The 20,789-nt window shown below is 39.6% G+C and overlaps 3 protein-coding genes and 1 pseudogene across 3 annotated transcripts; all 4 read left to right on the forward strand.

The window, feature by feature from the left end:
• Nucleotides 1-2,777: 2,777 nt before the first annotated feature.
• LOC145237799 (large neutral amino acids transporter small subunit 2-like) lies at nucleotides 2,778-3,275 on the forward strand. The gene has a single exon (XM_080100788.1). It carries the CDS (start codon nucleotides 2,778-2,780, stop codon nucleotides 3,273-3,275), a length of 498 nt encoding a protein of 165 aa, XP_079956914.1.
• Nucleotides 3,276-3,881: 606 nt separating this feature from the next.
• Nucleotides 3,882-8,633, forward strand: LOC145239538 (b(0,+)-type amino acid transporter 1-like). The gene is made up of 5 exons (XM_080102885.1): nucleotides 3,882-3,947; nucleotides 5,083-6,960; nucleotides 7,148-7,335; nucleotides 7,889-8,095; nucleotides 8,160-8,633. The coding sequence occupies exons 2-5, from the start codon at nucleotides 6,147-6,149 to the stop codon at nucleotides 8,448-8,450; spliced, it is 1,500 nt and encodes a 499-aa protein (XP_079959011.1). The 5' UTR covers nucleotides 3,882-3,947; nucleotides 5,083-6,146; the 3' UTR covers nucleotides 8,451-8,633.
• Nucleotides 8,634-10,836: 2,203 nt separating this feature from the next.
• Nucleotides 10,837-11,342, forward strand: LOC145237802 (large neutral amino acids transporter small subunit 2 pseudogene; annotated as a pseudogene).
• A 1,154-nt stretch (nucleotides 11,343-12,496) lies between these two features.
• Nucleotides 12,497-14,525, forward strand: LOC145237803 (b(0,+)-type amino acid transporter 1-like). The gene is made up of 4 exons (XM_080100791.1): nucleotides 12,497-13,301; nucleotides 13,612-13,799; nucleotides 13,919-14,125; nucleotides 14,256-14,525. The coding sequence occupies exons 1-4, from the start codon at nucleotides 12,497-12,499 to the stop codon at nucleotides 14,523-14,525; spliced, it is 1,470 nt and encodes a 489-aa protein (XP_079956917.1).
• Nucleotides 14,526-20,789: the final 6,264 nt, after the last annotated feature.

Below are 20,789 nucleotides of genomic sequence, written 5' to 3' on the forward strand. Positions count from 1 at the left end.
ACTGAAATCCCCATTTCTTGCTAATGACCTCAGGAGGGATTTTCTATTTTTTGCTTTGAATTTCATTGAGCTGTATCCCGATGTACTAAACATAATACCACGTTGCAAGAACAATGTTGTCAATATAAGCTATAAAAATGTTCAGTTTATCCACCCAGAAATTAGGAAACAATTAGTCCTCACAGCAGGAAACGGTTTTTCTTGGAATGCAGAATGTTTTATCGATTAGACAAATTTCATCGTTATGTAGTTTGCAAGTCTAAAATAGCTACACCAAGCCAGTTAAGCAGCTGCCAGAATTCGAAGAAAAAGAAACAAAGGAAATTTAGTTTGAGATAAAGAAAAGAATCGGACTTTGGGGTGCATTTTCCCTGGCAACTGGATGCATAGTGGGGTCAGGCATATTTGTTTCCCCCATCGGCATCCTCCTTAATGTTTACAGCCGCGTTGGTCTTAGTATATGCTGTTATGGTTCGGCTGTGGCGTCATAGCTATGATGTCATCACTCTGTTATTGTGAACTGGGAACGATGTTAGGCGCTTCTGTTGGAGACTACATGAACTTTAAACTTGCTTTCGGTCCTTTGGTCGCCCTTTGGCTGGTGTTTCTGACAACAGTATGGCATGCTGGCAATGCAGATTCACTACAGTTCTGAGAACATTCTGGCTTTTCAAAATTGATTGTGAACAATAGTTGTTGTAGGGTGCGAGTGTTTTATATGTACAAATGAAAAATTAAACAAAAAAACGTTTTTGGGAGTTTGTAAATACTAACTAAGACCTTATGTGGCTGGTACTTCAATATCTTTCAATTTCGATTAAGTTTTATGTTTAAAATGTTACGTTAAAGGTAAAAAAATGTTTTGTCGTTGAAAACGAGCTAAAGGTGTGGGTAAAAGTTCAAATTTCATTATCGTTTTTTCGCAAATTATAATATTTTTTTAAATGTCAAAGCCGTGCAGACCGGATAATTTAGAAAGTCTCATAACTGCCATAATTATAATTCTGGCTTTGTATGCGTGGAAATTCTACAAAATGTATACAGAGTAGTTTTGATTGATCTATCACACTACTTCTTTGTCTTTTAAATGTTTTGAAAAACAACTGTCCACAAGCGAGTTTGGTAAGTTGGAAATCACTGATACTATTCATACTGCACTATCAAACGGGTTAAAACATTGGATGCAATTGTGAACAATGGCAAAAGTTGTAACATTAACATGAATGGCATCACAGATACAGTTTCATATTTCCGCCTGCTACTTTCGCTTATGGTGTGTATGAACAGGTTTTTTTTTAAGGTTTGGTTTGGGTGACCGCTAAGTAGTTTTAAGAGACCGCAAGTGTTTCATTTAAATACCAAAAACTGTAGTTCTAGTTGCAAGTCCAAATTTTGGCAAACCGCTGGAGAAACGGTCCCCCAAAAGACCTTAAAAAACACACTGTGTATGAACCATACGGCTATAATCGCGTCTGGAATTATATGCGTCAGAGCGCATAGGTTTTGAACAGAAAACTACATCCTCGCCTTATAACTTTATTATACAGTTTTCGGAAGAGGTATGCAGCCATCAGCTTGTATACGCTGGTTTCAAATAAAGTTTGGCCGTGAATTGGGGTAGAGCTACTAACACTGGAATTTGGCTAGCGCCCGGTCTGGAGTTTTCTGGTAGGTGACGCAACGGAGCATAGGCGTTTATGGTGCTGACTCAGCAATTTGGGTTTATAGTAAGAATAATTGCCGAGTCAGCGCCATTACCACCTATGCTCTGTTGCGCCACCTACCAAACCGGGCGTTAGCTGAGTTCCAGTTTTAGCAGTTCTACCGTGAATTATTTCAGTGTAATGTTTTGCGGGCTATTCAATTTTATTGCGTTTGAAGCTATTTTTCTGAGACCCATCAACAATGCTACTAGAATGATCTTCAAGTTTGGTGGTATTAGTTAATCCAATTTAGGCGACATGATATGCAACAAAGTAAATTATCTTGTTTTGTGTAAACGTGCCGTCCATGCTTTAATCATCTTTTTCATCGGTGATAAAGGCTGCATGTTGCGCACTCCTGGTTTAGGGAAAATGACAAGCAGTTTTAAAAAGGAACTTAAATCGAAATGTGTAAAGTGGTATGGCGGTTTATCGTGCTTTTGCATGAAATCACCGTCACTGGAACTCTCTTTTTTGCAGACGGTTTTGGGAGAGATTTTTCATTTTTTTGCATTGTATTTCGTTGAGCTGTATTCCGATGTACTATACATAATACCACGCTACAATAAAGGGTCGGAAACATAGGTTTTTCAATGATCAGTTTATCGACCCCGGTTGACTCACACATTCGAAATTAGGAAGCAATTAGTCAGGAAATGGTTTTTGTTGGAATGCAGAATGTTTTATCGATTAGACAAATTTCACCGTGAAAGTTTGCAAGTCTAAAATAGCTACACCAAGCCAGTTAAGCAGCTACTAGAATTCGAAGACAAATAACGAATTTTTTTTTAAAAACCATCCAAGATTAATATTTGAGCTGTCTTTCTTTTGAGAATTGCCTCGAAAAATGAATACTAGTAAAGGTTCTTCGTACAGTGCAGCTAAGTTTGAGATGAAGAAAAGAATCGGACTTTGGGGTGCATTTTCCCTGGCAACTGGATGCATAGTGGGGTCAGGCATATTTGTTTCCCCCATCGTAATGTTCACGGCAGCGTTGGTCTTAGCATGCTGATATGGTTCGGCTGTGGCGTCATAGCTATGATGTCATCACTTTGTTATTGTGAACTTGGAACGATGTTAGGCGCTTCTGGTGGAGACTACATGAACTTTAAACTTGCTTTCGGTCCCTTGGTCGCCTTTTGGCTAGTGTTTCTGACAACAGTATGGCATGCTGGCAATGCAGCTTCACTACAGATCTGTGCACGCTACCTGTTAGCTCCATTTTATGACCCAGGTTGCCATCCTCCGGAGACCGGAATAAAGTTAATTGCCATCGTGATCATGTTATGTATCTTATATCTTAACCACAGAAGCGTTACGTCCAGTGTTCGTGCGGAAATTTTGTTTGCGTCTGCAAAATTCCTCGCCATGGCTGTCATTGCTGCGGTTGGATTGTTTCATCTCATCAAAGGACGATCTGCTGGCGTTCACAACTTTCGACATGCATTTGATGATGACCAATTGTCGCAACTTGCGTTCACTGATATTGCCCGTGCATTCCATGTCGGTCTTTTTCCGTTTCACGGCTGGACAGTCCTTAACAATGTAACAGAGGAAATCGTCTATATGTGAAGAAAAACCTCCCCCGAGGCTACTGTTCTCTCTCTCAGTGTGGTTACGATCATTTATATGTTTGTCAACGTTGGATACTTTTCCGGTAAATTTTTGTCACATATTTGCAAGTGTAACAATATGTAGGAGATCGCAACAGAGTGATGACCAAAGTCGGTATAAGCTTTACAAATTGGGTTCGGGCCTGACCTGAGATATAGTAACACAAGCTTTACTTCCCACTCGGCCTCCTTGCCAATTTGTTTTTCTAATCTTTGGCATATAGCTGGCTTTGTTTGAAACGTTTGGGTTCGTGCTTGTACTTTCGTATTTGGTAGCCAGTTTGCGGCCCGCCTACCACTTCGGTTCGTGGATCGTTAGTTAAACGTCACGTTTTGTATAAAATTGTTGTGTTTTGGTACTTCGAGGCTGAAAACAAAACAATTGTTTCAAAACTGCTGAACATAAATTCTTATAGTTTCAAGCCTTTAATATTGCGTTTCAGTTCTAACGGTTCCGGAAATCCTGGCAAGTAAAGCAGTGGGAGTTGATTTCGCTCAGCAAGTACTCGGACCGTTGGCTTGGATTATTTCAATTTCGGTTTGTATTTCGACAGCTGGAACTCAAAATGCAACATACTTGTCCAGATCTCGAGTTCCGTTTGTCGCAGCCAGAGCTGGATATTTACCAAAGGTACTGTTTTAAAGTGTTGACTTTTTTGTCATACCTAAAGGCCAGTAGAATTAGATTTCTTCGAAACGCAATTTACCAATAAACAAAATGGCGACTTTTTAATTTATTTGTTACACAAAGTCGAGATGTAAGTCGGGTCCGGTTTTTATAACGAACGGACTGAGTTCGGCTTGACTTTACATACCGAATCTGTACTTTTTTAAATATAAATTACCTAGCCAGCTTATTGGTAATCTTAACCTAATGCACAACAGCCATAAAACGTCTTGTTTAGGCTGTTGTCTAGTATTGTCCAATGTGTGTGTTTTCTATAGTATAGGCCTGCCAATCAACATTTCGGGTCCAAACGGGCTGCAAAAAATGATTTGGTTTCGCGCTGGGCTTATAGCCTACTTTCGGGTTTAGGCCGGTTTTGCCTTGAATTTTTTTTTCAACTCTGATGCATGCAAAGTAACTTTTTCTTGTTATTTTTCCAAAAGATTCTTTCCACGATCCACATCCAATATCTGTCGCCTTCATTTTCTCTGTTTTTGATGGGTATTTTGATCGCAATCTTTATAGTTATGGGAGATTACGACACTTTGATGGAAGCATTCGGTTTTCTTGCATTCACTTGGCTGTTTTTAAATTCCGTCAGCGTTCTTGTTCTGAGATGGAAAATGCCAAATGTGGAAAGACCTTACAAGATAGATAGACCAAAACCTTTGCGATATGTTATTTTGTTTGATCATGACAAGTTGTACTAAGCATTCCAAAGCGAGTTTTTTTTATATTTCAACTGTGTGTACATTTGTGTAACCAAGTTACTTCACATACGGAGTCGGCAACCTTTTTTGTACCTCGAGCCGTTTTTGAAACTGAAATTTTATCGCCGACCGGCGTTTAAAAAACTACAAATATTCAGCCATGAAAACGATTAAATTAGTTAAACGTAAAAACAGGCTGCATGGGCAAAATGTTTCAAAGAATTTAACCTGCAAAAATATACGACCCGGTAATGCACTCCTCGCGGACCGACACCGAGCCTCCATTGGTTTTGCGTTCAAGGCTTGTGTTTTATGTAAGTTCTCAGCTTAACAGTTGCCAACGGACGATAAACAAAAATTACCTGCAAAACCAGATATTCTCTTTTCAGGTTCCTCTGCCCATCCCCATAATCGTTTCCATATTCTCTGCATATTGTACGTTGGCTCCCCTCATGGACAATCCCAGTTTCGTCTACTTCTACGCCATTGGATTTTTTGTACTGGCCACCGTTATCTATTTTGTCTTCGTTGTGAAAAATATGAAAGTTCCTGGAGAGGCTGCGTTCAATAGATTTGTACAGAAGTTGCTGATGGTAGCAGAAACGGAATGGGATGGTTTTGAATATGAAACACAATAAACTGGCAGTAAATTTGTAAATGGCTGTTTTTCAATTCTGTGTTTTATATTTTTTCTGAAGGTGTTTTAAATGAATGAAGCATACCAGGTTTGTAGGGTTTCGATCTTACGAAAACTGTAAATTAGCGTCAAAATACGGTCTGGGCTATGTTATCAATACGGTTATTTATCGTGTGTATAAGATATATCTTTCCATGTAACTGTCAATACCCAGTATATTTAGTAAATATTCAGTTTAAGTCAGGATGTGTTTGTCATCGTCGTGTACTGTCTATTACCGGCACGCCCATAATATTGCTTTGGCTGCCTTTTCATCTGTATCAATACTCAGAAACGCTAACTGATCGAGATGCAATAATGCCTTATCGCTGTTCCGCAACAAGCGGTATTTCCTTTGTGGTTAATGTAATTGTGTGGGTTGTTGTGTTTGGTTAATGTAGAAATGTTTTCGATATAGCGTGCATGCGTTTTTGAAAACTCTAACTAGAAACAGACAAGTCAATGTATTTTGAAAGAACCTAAACTTTCGTCAGTAAAAATAATAAATAGTTGTTGAAACGTTATGTTTTGCAAAAATATACTCGTTAGCCTGCTTCTTGTTTATAAGGTGGTATCAGGTTACGTTAAAAATGTTGGTGGTACATTGTCCAAAATATAAAGCGGTAGCGTTTGCAGCTAAAACATTTTGCAGGCAAATCTTGCACAAGAAAGCATGGATGAAAAATCATTTTGCAATCTTACAGAGACAAAAAAGGCTATTCGTTTATCTGCAGGTACATAAAAAACTACCACTGCGCTGTATGCACCGATAGCACTATGATCGAAGACAAAAATGAAGGTAAAGTTGATGAATTGAAAATGAAAAAGCGGATTGGTCTCTGGGGGGCGGTTGCTTTGCAAGTTAGCAACCTTGTGGGATCAGGAATATTTGTCTCTCCAAGTGGTATTTTACGAACCGTTCATGGGAGTTTAGGAATCAGTATGATAATCTGGTTCGGATGTGGCGCCATCGCTATGATGTCATCACTCTGTTACTGTGAACTTGCAACGACCTTTCGTGCTTCGGGTGGTGATTATATTAACTATAAGTTGGCTTACGGGCCTTTGATTGCTTTTTGGCTAGTTTGTACAAGTACATTTTGGCATCCTGCCAATGGTGCAACACTGCAGATTTTTGCACGCTATCTGCTCATTCCATTTTTCGGGGAAGGTTGTCATCCGCCAGAGGGAGCTATCAAGCTAATCGCCTTCTTGGCTTTGTCTGTTCTTATCTATCTCAACCACCGAAGTGTCACAACTAGCGTGCACTTTGAGATTTTCTTCACTTCGGCGAAGTTTCTTGCCATGGCAATCATCGCTATAGTTGGGATTTTTCATCTGGCCAAAGGACGTCCTGCCGGGGTTCACAACTTTCAACACGCCTTCGACGAAGAAGAGTTATCCAAGATAACATTCACGGACATTGCCCGAGCTTTTCACGCCGGTTTATTTCCGTTTAGCGGTTGGATTTTGCTGAACAATGTGACAGAGGAAATTCATGATATGAAAAGAAACCTTCCGCTTGCTGCTATCATTTCCATGGTTCTAGTCACTATAATTTACTTGTTCGTGAATGTCGGATACTTTTCAGGTAATTCTTGATAAAATATAAATTCGTATAAATAGGTAAGTTTTTTAGTGACGTTGCCTTGTTATTTCTTAAAACTGGAAATGTCTTGTTAATTATGGGTCCCCTTTCTAGGCCACAGTATATGTACAACAATGACAATATGTCCTCAGCAACCTGTTTAGTTGACTACACTGACTCGTGTGTTTAGTCCTTAGTGTGTCTGACATGTTATCATCGAAAGCAGTAGGTGTCGAATTTGCCTCACAAGTGCTCGGACCAATGGCATGGGTGATACCTGTCTCCGTTTGTATTTCAACAATTGGAAACCAGAACGCATGTTATCTCCAGGCTACCCGAGTTCCTTTCGTTGCGGCAAGGGCCGGCCATTTACCTAAGGTAAGCATTCCTTTGGCCTTTGTTTGTTTCGCTTGGTGAAAAATCACATAGCGGCACTGCACTAAAACAAATACCGAGCCGGAAATAGCTGCGCACAACGTTGGATAGCTCAATTAGTGGATCATGACTAAACGCGCTGCAGCTACACCGTATTATAAAGCGTTTTGTGACGAAAGCTCACAAGAAAGTGAGTTTGACGCACTGTGAGTAGAACACGACTGGAGGTTGAAAAGTCCATCTGCAAGGATAAAAGCAATAGCTATAAAGCAATGCAATCTAAAGTGTCATTTGTACATTTTAGGGATGCTTTTTCACATTTACTTTAGCTGTTTTTGTCGTTAACAAACCGATACTATTCGGAAAAAAATGAATAAAAACTAAACATTGTTACTAAATATTACTGTGATTGTATTAACGACATTCTATCCAACGTTTTCGAGTACAAAAAGTGAAATCAGCTGGTTGTCGAAGTGCCATAAAATCTTTCACATTGTGATGTAAATCAAATAAAAGATCTTCGTAGACTTTTTGACGACACAAACTTTTCTAACAGATTTTATCCACAATCCACACGACCTATTTGACGCCAAGTGCTTCAATCATTACAATGGGCATGACTATCGGTATTTTTGTTTTCCTGGGCGACTTCGAAATGTTGATGGATGGTTTCGGATTTGTAATGTGGACTCTTCTGAGTTTAAGCGCTGCTAGCGTTCTTATATTGAGATGGAAAATGCCTGACCTTTCAAGACCTTACAAGGTTTGTTACAAGGTGTTTTTGCTCTAAAAGTGGCCTGGTGTTAAGGCGCTGTTGAATTCTCTAGGTACCTCTGCCTGTTCCCATATTGGTTTGTGTCCTGGGAATCTATTTCGTGTTGACTCCACTCATTAACAAACCAAGTTTTGTGTACTTTTTGGCGGTGGGTTTTTACGTTATCATTGCGATCTGCTACTACGTTTTTATCGGCCGAAAACACAGCTTTCCCGGGATGGGACGATTTCACAAATTCCTGCAGAAACTGATGATGGTGGCGGAAACTGACTGGAATGGATTTGAATACGAAGTCGGTCGCAATAAAAAGGAGGAAAATGTGGATAACATTTACACCAGTTAAACACATTTATTGATATTTTGAAACATCCAGTTTAAATATTTACTGTTTTAGTGTAAATAGGCGAATATTGTTTATTTGTTTGTCATTATCGCAGTACCTATGTTATTCAGTTTATAAAAGCGCTTGTTCCGAAGTAACAAAATAGTGTTTCTATACGTGCAAAGAATACATAACCCCAAAACACATCTTCTCATAATGCAAAAACATACTCATCTTAGGCTAAATTAATCCGTTTTATTGTCCAAGTGTTTCGGAACAGTGACAGAGAGTTGTAAGTCGGGCCAGACTTTCGGGTCGGGTACGGGTTCGGGCCAAGTTTCGGCTTTGGTTTCTTTAAAAAAGGCTGATTCGGGCCTGACTATACACTATATGTCAGTATTTTTGGAATAAATTTAACTAGCTAAGCCTATGAGTGTACCTGACCTAAGTCAAACTGCCCTAAAACGCCATGTTCAACACCAATTGTCTATGTTGTCCTTCAATTAACAGGCCTGTCAATTAAACTTTCATGCCTAAACGGACTTCTCAAAAACGATTCGGGTTCGGACCGGGTTTCGGGTTTGTACTTTCGGTTCGGGCTCCAATTTCAGGCCCGTTTACAACTCTGCAGTGACTAACTTTACACATAAATTGTCGACCCATGCAACCTTTGACAGAAAAAAATAAACGAAAATATCCAAAAACATAGAGGACTTATACTCTATTGACGATTAATAACATATAATGACGTATTAATTAGTCATTGATACAACGCTGTCAAAACTTAATTTCGGAAGATTAAAGTGTTAGGTTGTTCCGTTTGTACAAAACAGCCAATTTTGATCATACGATTTTGATCATTTTTTGCCGCCTTTCATCGTTTTAGCATTCAACAACGAGTTGTAATTGAACTGAGTATTCTTGAAATAACAAATGCTCTACGCTAGAGGCATGTAACCGGCGCTCCGTTGTATTTCAATGTAGTACTAGCATAAAAGGGTTCGAGTTGGTCAATGCCTCTGGTGCTATTTCTCTGCGAACTGACAAAGTACGAAACTCATAGGATTTTTAGAGTGGCGTCGGTAAAGTGGCAGTTGTGTCATAGAGTCCTAAATACTATGGTCATTAACTTGCCGCCGAATGATTTTTGTACAAGAAATACTTTGACAATCTTTTCTGCTAATATCTAATGATTCTTGAAACTTTGCAGGCGGCATTGGATTTTTTAATTTTTTTATGTTCTTGTCATGTATGCTGAATAACTGACATTGTAAAGGCATCAAACAAATGCTGTACACTATGTTTGTACGGTATAGCTTAGTTTAACGTAAACACTGATGACAAACACTGAAGTTCTATGGGAAACGACATCACGAACCGATAACACACAAATTACATCCTTTGGGAAACGCGCCAGCTATTGCGAAAACTGAAAATATTTTTAAAGAGTTTGTTTGGGGTTCCATTCCAGTTGCAGTTGATTTAAAAGTTTGTTGATGTGATGACGTAGACTTTAGAGTGTAATTACTCTACAATGATTCTAAATTAAGTGACAAACTTCACACACTCCCCATCGTGTTTTTCTTTTAAATTTGATATTTGCAACGCATTTGCAGATTTAAGTAATGTTATTTGCCTCTCCAGGTTGGTTTTGTATCATTCTTTATTGAGTAAAGTTTCAAATACAAAACTGCATTTAGGAAAAGAGCTATGAATACAACTGATGGTGAACAAACAGGCAAGGAGCAAAAATTCGAACTTAAGAAACAAATCGGGCTTTGGGGTGCGGTTGCCTTGGCAACGTGTTCAATGGTTGGTTCGGGAATATTTGTCTCCCCAGTCGGAGTTCTAAACGCTTTCCACGGCAGCGTCGGCGTCAGTTTCCTTGTTTGGTTCGGATGTGGCGTCATCGCTATGATGTCATCACTTTGCTATTGTGAACTCGGAACGACGTTCGGTGTATCGGGTGGGGATTGCAATAACTTCAAACTCGCCTACGTACCTCTCATGGCATTTTTATTGGTCTGTAGCAAAAGCTTTTGGCATCCGGGTAACGCTGCCACTTTGCAAAGTTCGCTCGCTACTTGCTTGGGCCATTATTTGGCGCCGGTTGCAATCCACCGGAGGTCGCCATTAAAGTTATCGCTTTTCTTACTCTGTCGTTACTCATTTATCTGAACCACCGAAGCGTTACAACAAGCGTCTATTTTGAGATATTTTTCACTGATGTGAAATTTCTTGCTTTGATGATGATAGCTGTGGTTGGAATCGCTCATTTGGCGAACGAGAGACGTGCTGGGGTTTACAACTTCCAACATGCGTTTGACTCACCGCAAACGTCAAAGTTGACCCTTGCGGACATTGCTCGGGGTTTCCATTTTGAAATTTCCCCTACAGCGGGTGGTCAATGCTGAACAACGTGACTGAAGAAATTGAGGACATGAAGAAGAATTTGCCGCGAGCCGCAATTTTATCATTGATCTCTGTCACAATTATTTATTTACTTGTCAACGTCGGATATCTTTCAGGTACAAATTAGTTGGTAAAATATTTTTATTATCACATCATGTCAATAACCTTTGTTATTATGCTGAAAGTTTAGTCTTTTCGGGTGTATGGTTGGTTTGGAGCAATTTTTCCTTTTTAAGCGTGATTCTATATTCGAATCTCTTTGATTTTGCAAAGGAGCAAAAATTGGTTTTCCTTTTTGCAGTGCTTGGTGTTCCAGAGATGTTGTCTAGCAAAGCGGTAGCTGTGGGTTTTGCCCAACCAATCCTCGGTGCAATGGCCTGGTATTTTCTCACCGTTGTCTGTATTTCCTCTGTCGGAACCCAGAACGCAAGTTACCTCTCTGAAGCGAGAATCGCGTTTGTGGCTGCAAGATCAGGATTCATGCCAATGGTAATAAATTGATAAAAATACCAGTCTGTAGGAAGGTCAAATAACTTTTGCTCTTAACCCAATAGAAAATCATGTGCTTTATAAGTCCCATAGCTATTTATAAAGGACCGCTACGTGAATTGTATTTAGATCTTCTTGGATAAACTAAGTATTATGTTTCTTCACATAAAAGGTGTATGACATAAGAAACATAAAAGGTCAGAAAGACGTGTTTTGCTGTAAAATAAAGAGGTTGCATTTGTTTAAACCTAGGCTGAAAACATTGGGTCAAACCCTTTTTTTCCAATTGTGTGCCACAATTCTTCCATATCTTGAAATGTTTACAACGTTTATGGCAACAGCTATATTCGACCATCCACGTTTAGTGGATTTCACCCACAGTGGCTCTTTGTTCTCTCGGCCTTATGGAACACTGCAATTCTATGGGAAGCTACATCAGGAACCGGCAAACACATATTAACTTCTGTAGGAAACGCTTCAGCTATTGGCTGCTGACTGTTGACAGTCGAACGCTTTGCAAGGCTGTGTTAAACATAAATATTTGCAGCTTTGGAAGTCAAGCGTACTTGCAGTTAAAATCGAAGGAGAACAATCTGGCTTTTCAGGATTGATTCGAAACTAATTTGTGTTTAGGTACACGTGTTTCATATTTATAAACGTAACATTTGAAAGCCGCAAAAAACAGTTTCTGAGACCTATCTCAGAGATTATGGGCTTGTTTTAAAAGCCAAATCTATATCTTATAATTTTTAGAAAACCTTCTATGATGAAAATGCGTCAAAATTCTATTTGCAAGGGGTACATAAATTGGTTTGTATATACTTTGTTGTCTGTTAAATAGTTGAGTTAAAAAACACAAAACATTAATCCAACACTCACTGTCAGTACATTGGTAAAGTTAGAATTGCAAGACATTGCACAAAAACATCGCGCACTCGAGTTATTTTGAGCGCCGTTTGGCAACCGCAAAGTTTGCATGCAAAATCCCTAAGGCGTGCTTACATAACATTGATGCTGCGGTCAATGCTACGTGTTTAAATTTACTGCATCAACAGTGTAGCACAAGCAATGCAAAACGTTGTGCAAAAATGCATTTTGTCTTTAAGGTTGTAGTGTAGGAAAAAGCCGTCGGAAATTAGACATTTGCCGTCTGTAGGACACTGAAAATGGCGTCTGGACAACCGCAAGAAAAGTTTGAAATGAAAAAACGGATCGGTTTGCTTGCCGGCGTTGCAATAACTACTGGGTCAATGGTTGGAACTGGAATTTTCATGTCGCCAGTTGGACTGCTGAGAAACATGCATGGAAGCGTCGGTTTAAGTCTGATCATGTGGTTTGCATGTGGTCTCATTGCTTTGATGTCGTCTCTTTGCTACTGTGAGTTGGGTATCACGTTTGGAGCATCTGGGGGCGATTACAATAACTTTAAGCTGGCCTACGGTGCGCCTATTGGATTCCTCTACGTTTGGACCAACTTTTTAATACAACCTGGCCAAGCTGCCAGTTATTTGGTGTTTGGGAGGTACTTGTCAATATTGATCATAGGTGAAGGTTGTAATCCACCCGAAGCTGCAGTCAAGCTCTTTGCGCTTTTTCTTCCTTACTCTTTAGTTTACGTCAATTACAGAAGCGTGAAAAGCTCTTTAGCACTGGAAATAATGTTTGCTGTTATCAAGTTTTCCGTTTTGCTCGTCATCATTTTCGGAGGCTTGATTCATTTGGCTGGAGGCAGTAAAGCGGGATTAAACAACTTTCGAACTGCTTTTTCTATGGATCAGATATCCGACATCACTGTTTCGGACGTGGCTAGGGCTTTTTACCAGGGCATGTTTCCCTATGTGGGATGGCCGATCCTCAATCAGCTCACAGAAGAGATAAAAGACGTAAAACAAAACATGACAAAGTTGGCTGTATTTTCAATTCTCCCGGTGATTGCAATATACATGATGGTGAACATCGCATACTTTTCAGGTACTGTTGTCTTTTTAACTCGACCCAACTGAGTAAAAATATCGTTGTTACGTCTTCACATACAATTGCAAAGTTGTGTTTTTTTGCATGCTTAGAATGCCCCTCACAAGTTTTACCTATTGGTTTTCATTATTCACGATATCCACGTAATATCATGTTTGGTTTCAAACCATCATTGGTATATTTGCCTCAGACCAATGACCCATTGCCGAAAGGTTTATTCTATAATTATATACAGACCAAATGTATAATACTCCGAACACACTATCTGAACAAGCTCAAGTGTATATTAATCAGTATCGTTTTTTAGTTCTTCCATTGTCCGAAATGCTAAATTCAAATGCAGTTGGCGTTGCCTTTGCTGATAAGGTTCTGGGTCCAATGGCTTGGATCGTTCCGGTTTGTGTGTGCATTTCGATTATTGGAAGTCAAAATGGTGATGTTATGGGCGATTCCCGGGTCCCATTTGTTGCGGCAAGGGCTGGTTTAATGCCGAAGGTAAACCCATGTTCCTACATTCTTCCGTTTTTAACTATTTTGCATCTCAGATACTGTCCATAACACACCTGGAACACTGTTCATACATTCTTCCGTTTTTAACTTTTTTTGCATCTCAGATACTGTCCATGATACACTTGGAATACTATACACCTGCAGCCGCTTTGATGTCGACGTTTCTGGTCTCATTTGTTTACATCTTAATTGGCGATTTTGACACTTTGATATACGCATTTGGCTTTACCTATTGGATCATTTACGGTCTAAGCGCAGCGAGTCTTCTCATACTGAGATGGAAAATGCCAGACCTTGAAAGACCTTACAAGGTGTGTTTGAGGTTCATCAGTACAAGGGTCAAAATTTAACATTAAGCATATCATTTACGGTTTAAAATTTGCTAAGTTGGCCGTTTGCAAGAATCTAAAACAACGTTTTCATCCCAAAATTCTTTTTTAGGTTCCTATTCTCGTTCCTGTATCAGTGTGCTTGATATCATTGTTTATGGTAATCGCACCGCTGGTTCAAAACCCAAGTCCAATCTATTTCTACTCGATCGCTTTCTACATTATTACGCTCATCGGATATTACTTGTACATGGTGAGAGGTTGGCGAATCCCAGGCACGCATAGCTTCACAATCTTATTTCAGAAAATTGCTGTCGTGGCTGCAACAGACTGGGAAGGATTTGAATACGAAAAACCCAACAGTCAATCTCCAGCTGCTTAGAATTATTTAATAATGTTTATTTAAACTAGGTTTCAAACAATTATTTATTTATCCATTATGTTTATTTTTTCGCAAGCGGGGATTTTTCATCCAATTCTAGCGTTTTAGGTAAATATCGCTTTGTACATAATTTTGCTCACATAGGCCGTGTATTATTGCTAAGTTTTGTCTAAACTTAATCCATGGCTTCAGCCCAAACGTGCTTTTGCATTAATTTTTGTGTGCAACTATAAGCGGATAAGATTTCTATTGTGTGAAATAAAAATTCGACATGCATCTACACAGATTGGTACCAACGTTTCATATTTGGTTTTTGTTTCGGTATAACGCTTTTTTTGGGCCTGACAAACTGTGATTTATATATCAGTGTGCCGTGGTCGCAGGTCTGTAATGGACGCTTCAGGACTTACCCCAGTTATGAATTTATGTTCATTTTAACTGGTTTTAGGTAAGTGAATTTCCTTACATCTTAAGTTTTGTGGCTGCAAAAAGTCAAATACCAACAAAATGAATTTCATCTTAAGTTTTGTGGCTGCAAAAAGTCAAATACCAACAATACACAGTGGAATCTTGTAATTAATAGAAACTCAAGACTTGAATGTCCATTACTACGACCAGGGTTATAAGTCGGATCGGGCTTTCCGAATCAGGTTTGTGGCGTGTTTATGCGTTTCAAAACACTTGACTTGATTCGGGATTGACTTTGCACTCGGCATCATTTCTGCAGCATTTTTACCAACCGTTCAGTCTATTTCAGGCTTCGTTGTTTTACACACACCGGATGAATTTTTTGAAGATTTTGTGCCTGCACTGCTTTAACAGGAAACGTACTGCATGTAGCTACTGGGCATAAATGATAATGCGTTTCCGCAGCGTGATTTGGACGTGTGTTTTTGTTGCATCTGTTGGCTCATTATGTCGGTTTTATTGCAGTCCCGGGTTTTCGATCATCAAATCTAGATGCACTACGAATTGCTACAATAGTATTCTGTTTTATAAGTGTTTGTAACGTTTTAGATGAGAAAACTGAAAATATTTTTAAAGAGTTTGTTTGGGGTTCCATTCCAGTTGCAGTTGATTTAAAAGTTTGTTGATGTGATGACGTAGACTTTAGAGTGTAATTACTCTGCAATGATTCCAAATTAAGTGACAAACTTCACACAATCCCCATCGTGTTTTTCTTTCAAATTTGATATTTGCAACGCATTTGCAGCTTTAAGTAATGTTATTTGCCTCTCCAGGTTAGTTTTGTATCATTCTTTATTGAGTGAAGTTTCAAATACAAAACCGCATTTAAGAAAAGAGCTATGTCTACAACTAATGGTGAACAAACAGGCAGGGAGCAAAAATTCGAACTTAAGAAACAAATCGGGCTTTGGGGGTGCGGTTGCCTTGGCAATGAGTTCAATGGTTGGTTCGGGAATATTTGTCTCCCCAGTCGGAGTTCTAAACGCTGTCCACGGCAGCGTCGGCGTCAGTCTCCTTGTTTGGTTCGGATGTGGCGTCATCGCTATGATGTCATCACTTTGCTATTGTGAACTCGGAACGACGTTCGGTGTATCGGGTGGGGATTACAATAACTTCAAACTCGCCTACGGACCTCTCATTTTCTCCTGGTGTGGAACCCCTGCGCTAAGTTCATTTGGGCGTCTTTGTAATAGTATTTTTTCCAGTGGAGTAAAACTTTTATTTTACTTGTACTGTTATTAGCAGCAAACAGAATCGCTTTGCTATAGCCTTTACCAACATCTAATTGCTTCTATTTTTAGGTGCCATTGCTCATTCCAATCATCGTGTGTGTCATGTCTGCTTACTTCGTGGTGGCTCCTCTTATCGATAACCCAAGTTTCGTTTACTTTTACGCCATCGGATTTTACTTGTTGATCTCCATCATTTATTACACATTCCTTGTTAGAAAGTGCAGGATTCCGGGTATGGAGGGATTCAACACATTTGTGCAGAAGTTTCTGCTCGTTGCTGAAACAGAATGGGAAGGATTCGAATACGAGAGGAATCAGTAAAATAAACAATTACTTTTGAATGCAAAGACGTCCATTTTTTTCGTTTGTCGACATTTTTGGTTTAATTCCAAAGAATTGCAAGTGATTAGTACACGCATGATTTCACTAGCATGACGAAGTCTTTAATTTGTTTTGCCAAAATGCAATGATGCACTGCAATGGCAAATCGTTTCATGCCAAAATGAAAACGATTGTTCAGCAGTTGGTCACCAGTGGTTCGGCTTTAGGTGCCACTAACAGTCTTAGGTATAATCTTCAATGGCATCAAGACGCTTCGGTATACAGAGAGCTGCAGTTAAACCCCAAGTAAGCTGTGGGTTGTTTGCTAAGACCGACAATCGTTGTTTGCCTACACTGCTCTCGGAGAAAACATCCTGCATAAAGCTGAATATAAACGATAATGCGTTTCTGCATTACAGCGTTATTGGGCGCAAGATTTTGCTGCATCAGTTAGCCATAATACCAGTTCATAACAGTCTCAGATTTTGGGATATTAAGCAAGAAATACTCGTGCATAGATTGCTGCAATACTTTTCTGTTTTGTAAGCCGACTGTTTTATGAAAACGTAAAGTACACGAATTTGTAGCGTATTTGCATGCGTGAGCTGAAAGAGAAATTTTTGAAAAGGTTCTTTGGAGATATATTGTACTTACAGCTTTTGACAACTTGTTAATGTGATGGTGTAATGTAGAGTGTAGAATGAAGTTATTCTGGTAACGTTAACGTTTGCAAAACCTCATCAACCGTACTAAACAATTGGTATAGTGGCTGGGCGTGTACTATTGATGTGGTTTGCGTTACCACATTTAAACCAATTGTCAGCAAAACACTTAACAACTAGTTTTTTTTCCATTTAAATGTAGATACTAACAACGCAGTTTCATACAAGTAAGGTATTTGCATTTTGTCATAGTAATTGGACTTCCAAATGCACATTCGTATGAAATAAAATAACAATGTCTACGATTGATGGTGAACAAACGGGCGAGGTGCAGAAGTTCGAACTCAAGAAAAAAATCGGACTCTGGGGAGCGGTTGCTTTGACAACAGGTGGAATGGTTGGTTCGGGAATATTTGTGTCGCCAGTCGGAGCGCTGTCCACGGCAGCGTCGGCGTCAGTCTCCTTATTTGGTTCGGATGTGGCGTCATCGCTATGATGTCATCACTTTGCTATTGTGAACTCGGAACGACGTTCGGTGTATCGGGTGGGGACTACAATAACTTCAAGCTCGCCTACGGCCCCCTTATGGCATTTTTACTGGTCTGTAGCAGAAGCCTTTGGCATCCGGGTAACGCTGCCACTTTGCAAATTTTTGCTCGCTACTTGCTTGGGCCATTATTTGGCGACGGTTGCAATCCACCGGAGGTCGCCATTAAAGTTATCTCTTTTCTTACTCTTTCATTCCTTATCTACCTGAACCACCGAAGCGTTACAACCAGCGTCTATTTTAAAATATTTTTCACTGCTGTGAAATTTCTTGCTTTGATGATGATAGCTGTGGTTGGGATCGTTCATTTGGCGAACGGGAGGCGTGCTGGGGTTTACAACTTCCAACATGCGTTTGACTCACCGCAAACGTCAAAGTTGACCCTTGCGGATATTGCTCGCGCTATTCAGGTCGGGGTTTTTCCCTACAGTGGGTGGTCAATGTTAAACAACGTGACCGAGGAAATTCAGGACATGAAGAAGAATTTGCCCCGCGCTGCTATTTTAACAATAATCTCTGTCACAATCATTTATTTACTTGTCAATGTCGGATATCTTTCAGGTACAAATTAGTTTTTTTGAAAAAGATTTCCATTATGGTATGTCATTTACCTTGCATTTGTCCGTACATTTTTGTAGTGCTTAGTGTTCCAGAGATGTTGTCAAGCAAGGCGGTAGCTGTGGGTTTTGTCCAACAAGTTCTCGGTGCAATGGCCTGGTTTATTCCCACCGCTGTGTGTATTTCCTCTGTCGGAACCCAGAACGCGGGCTACCTCTCTGAAGCGAGAATCGCGTTTGTGGGTGCACGATCAGGAATCATGCCCATGGTAATGCAGAAAAAAAAACTGTGGAGATGTCATTTACGACACTGCAAACTAAGGTAACCTGGTTCTGCAAAAGGTTGTAAGCTTGTAAATTTGACCACAGTGCGAATATTGCGACTGCACGGTGTCAATCAAGTGCGGTTTACAAGCCACAAATGTGAAGTGGTACAGAAAATACTCGTGTGAAAATACTACCGTTTTCGAATGTACAGTGAAAAAATCTTTAAACTTTTTATTTAAGTTGGCTTAGGTATAGATACATTTCGTTTAGTTTGCTGAAAACAAAAACTCAATCTGGACATGTCAAATACACGCATTCAGCAAGACAACAAGTTTGAAATGAAAAAGAGAATCGGTCTTTTTGGTGGAATAGGGCTTTCAACTGGCGTTATAGTTGGAACTGGTATCTTTGTCTCACCGGTGGGAGTTCTACGCAATGTCCGCGGAAGCGTTGGCCTCAGTCTAATCATATGGATCGTTTGCGGCATAATCTCCATTCTATCAGCACTCTGTTATTGTGAACTCGGAGCCACCTTTGGGGCATCAGGCGGAGACTACAATAACTTTAACTTGGCTTATGGTCCTCTGGTTGCTTTCATGCTTATGTGGACCAGATTCTTAATTCATCCAGGTGTAGCGGCCAGTCTTTTGATCTTTGCTCGATACTTTACCAGTCCGATGTTAAGTGAAGGTTGCCATCCGCCAGAGAGCCTCATAATGATCGTAGCCATCATGTTGCTCTTTGTGCTTATATTTCTCAACTATCTGAGAGTCAAAACCTCAGTTATGACTGAAATAGCATTCACTACCTTCAAGTACCTAGCGATTTATCAAAAAGGCGAACTTAGAATTAAGTTTTTATGCGAAGCAGCGATGTTAGTCGGGCCGGGCTTTTGTAACAAATGGGCTTCGTACGGCCTGACTTTACATTCCGAATCGTACCTGACTTTACAATCCGAATCGTACCTGACTTTACATTCCGAATCGTAGTTTTAGCTCTAAAACGTCTTGTTTATGTCGATGCCTTTTATTGTATATATTGTGTTCGTTTTCTCTAGTATAGGCCTGTGAATCAAACTTTCGGGTCTAAACGGGCTTCAAAAAAACGATTCGGTTTCGCGCCGGGCTTATACTTTCCGGTTTGGGCCGGTTCGGTCTCGAATTTCTTAAAATTCTGATGCATGCAAAGTAACTATTTCCTATTATTTTTCCTAAAGATTCTTTCTACGATTCACATCCAATATCTGTCGCCTTCATTTTCTCTTCTTTTGATGGGTGTTTTGATCGCAATCTTTATAGTTATGGGAGATTACGACACTTTAATGGAAGCTTTTGGTTTTCTGGCATTCATTTGACTGTTTTTAAATTCCGTCAGCGTTCTTGTTCTGAGGTGGAAAATGCCCAATGTAGAAAGACCTTACAAGGTAGATAGACCAAAACCTTTGCGATATGTTATTTTGTTTAATCATAATAACGTGGTAGTAAGTTATACGAAGCATTCTAGAGCGGCGACGAGTTTTATATATATCAGCTGTGCCTGTGTGTACATTTATATTACCAAGTTACTTTACATAATTGTAGCAAAACCACCTTATTATTGATTGTTTATGTTTTTGTCCAAAACAACATCTTTAGCCATTGATTTTGCGTTTGAGTCTTGTGTTTTATGCACGCTATCCAGCTTGTTAACAGCTGCCAACGGATGATAAACATCAACTTCCTGTAAAGCCAGACATTCTCTTTTCAGGTTCCTCTACTCATCCCCATAATCGTTTCCATATTCTCTGCATATTGCGCGTTGGCTCCCCTCATCGACAATCCCAGTTTCGTCTACTTCTACGCTATTGGATTTTTGTACTGGCCACAGTTATCTATTTTGTTTTTGTGGTGAAAAATGTGAAAGTTCCTGGAGAGACTGCGTTCAATAGATTTGTCCAGAAGTTGCTGATGGTAGCAGAAACGGAATGGGATGGTTTTGAATATCAAACCTAACAAACTGACAGTAAATTTGTGAATATAGCTAGCTTCTTTCTGAACTACTTTTGAATGGTTGATACATAGCAGGTTTGTAGTGTTCCGTTCTCACTTAAAGTGTAAGTTGGCTTTAAAATACGGTCTGTGTTATCAATACAGTCATTTTATCGTGTGTGTAAGATATATCATTCCATGCAAATGTATCCAGTATATGTAGCAAATATTCAGTTTGTGCCA

This window comes from Phallusia mammillata, chromosome 7 (assembly GCF_965637545.1).
Source record: "Phallusia mammillata chromosome 7, kaPhaMamm4.hap1.1, whole genome shotgun sequence".
NCBI lineage: Eukaryota > Metazoa > Chordata > Ascidiacea > Phlebobranchia > Ascidiidae > Phallusia > Phallusia mammillata.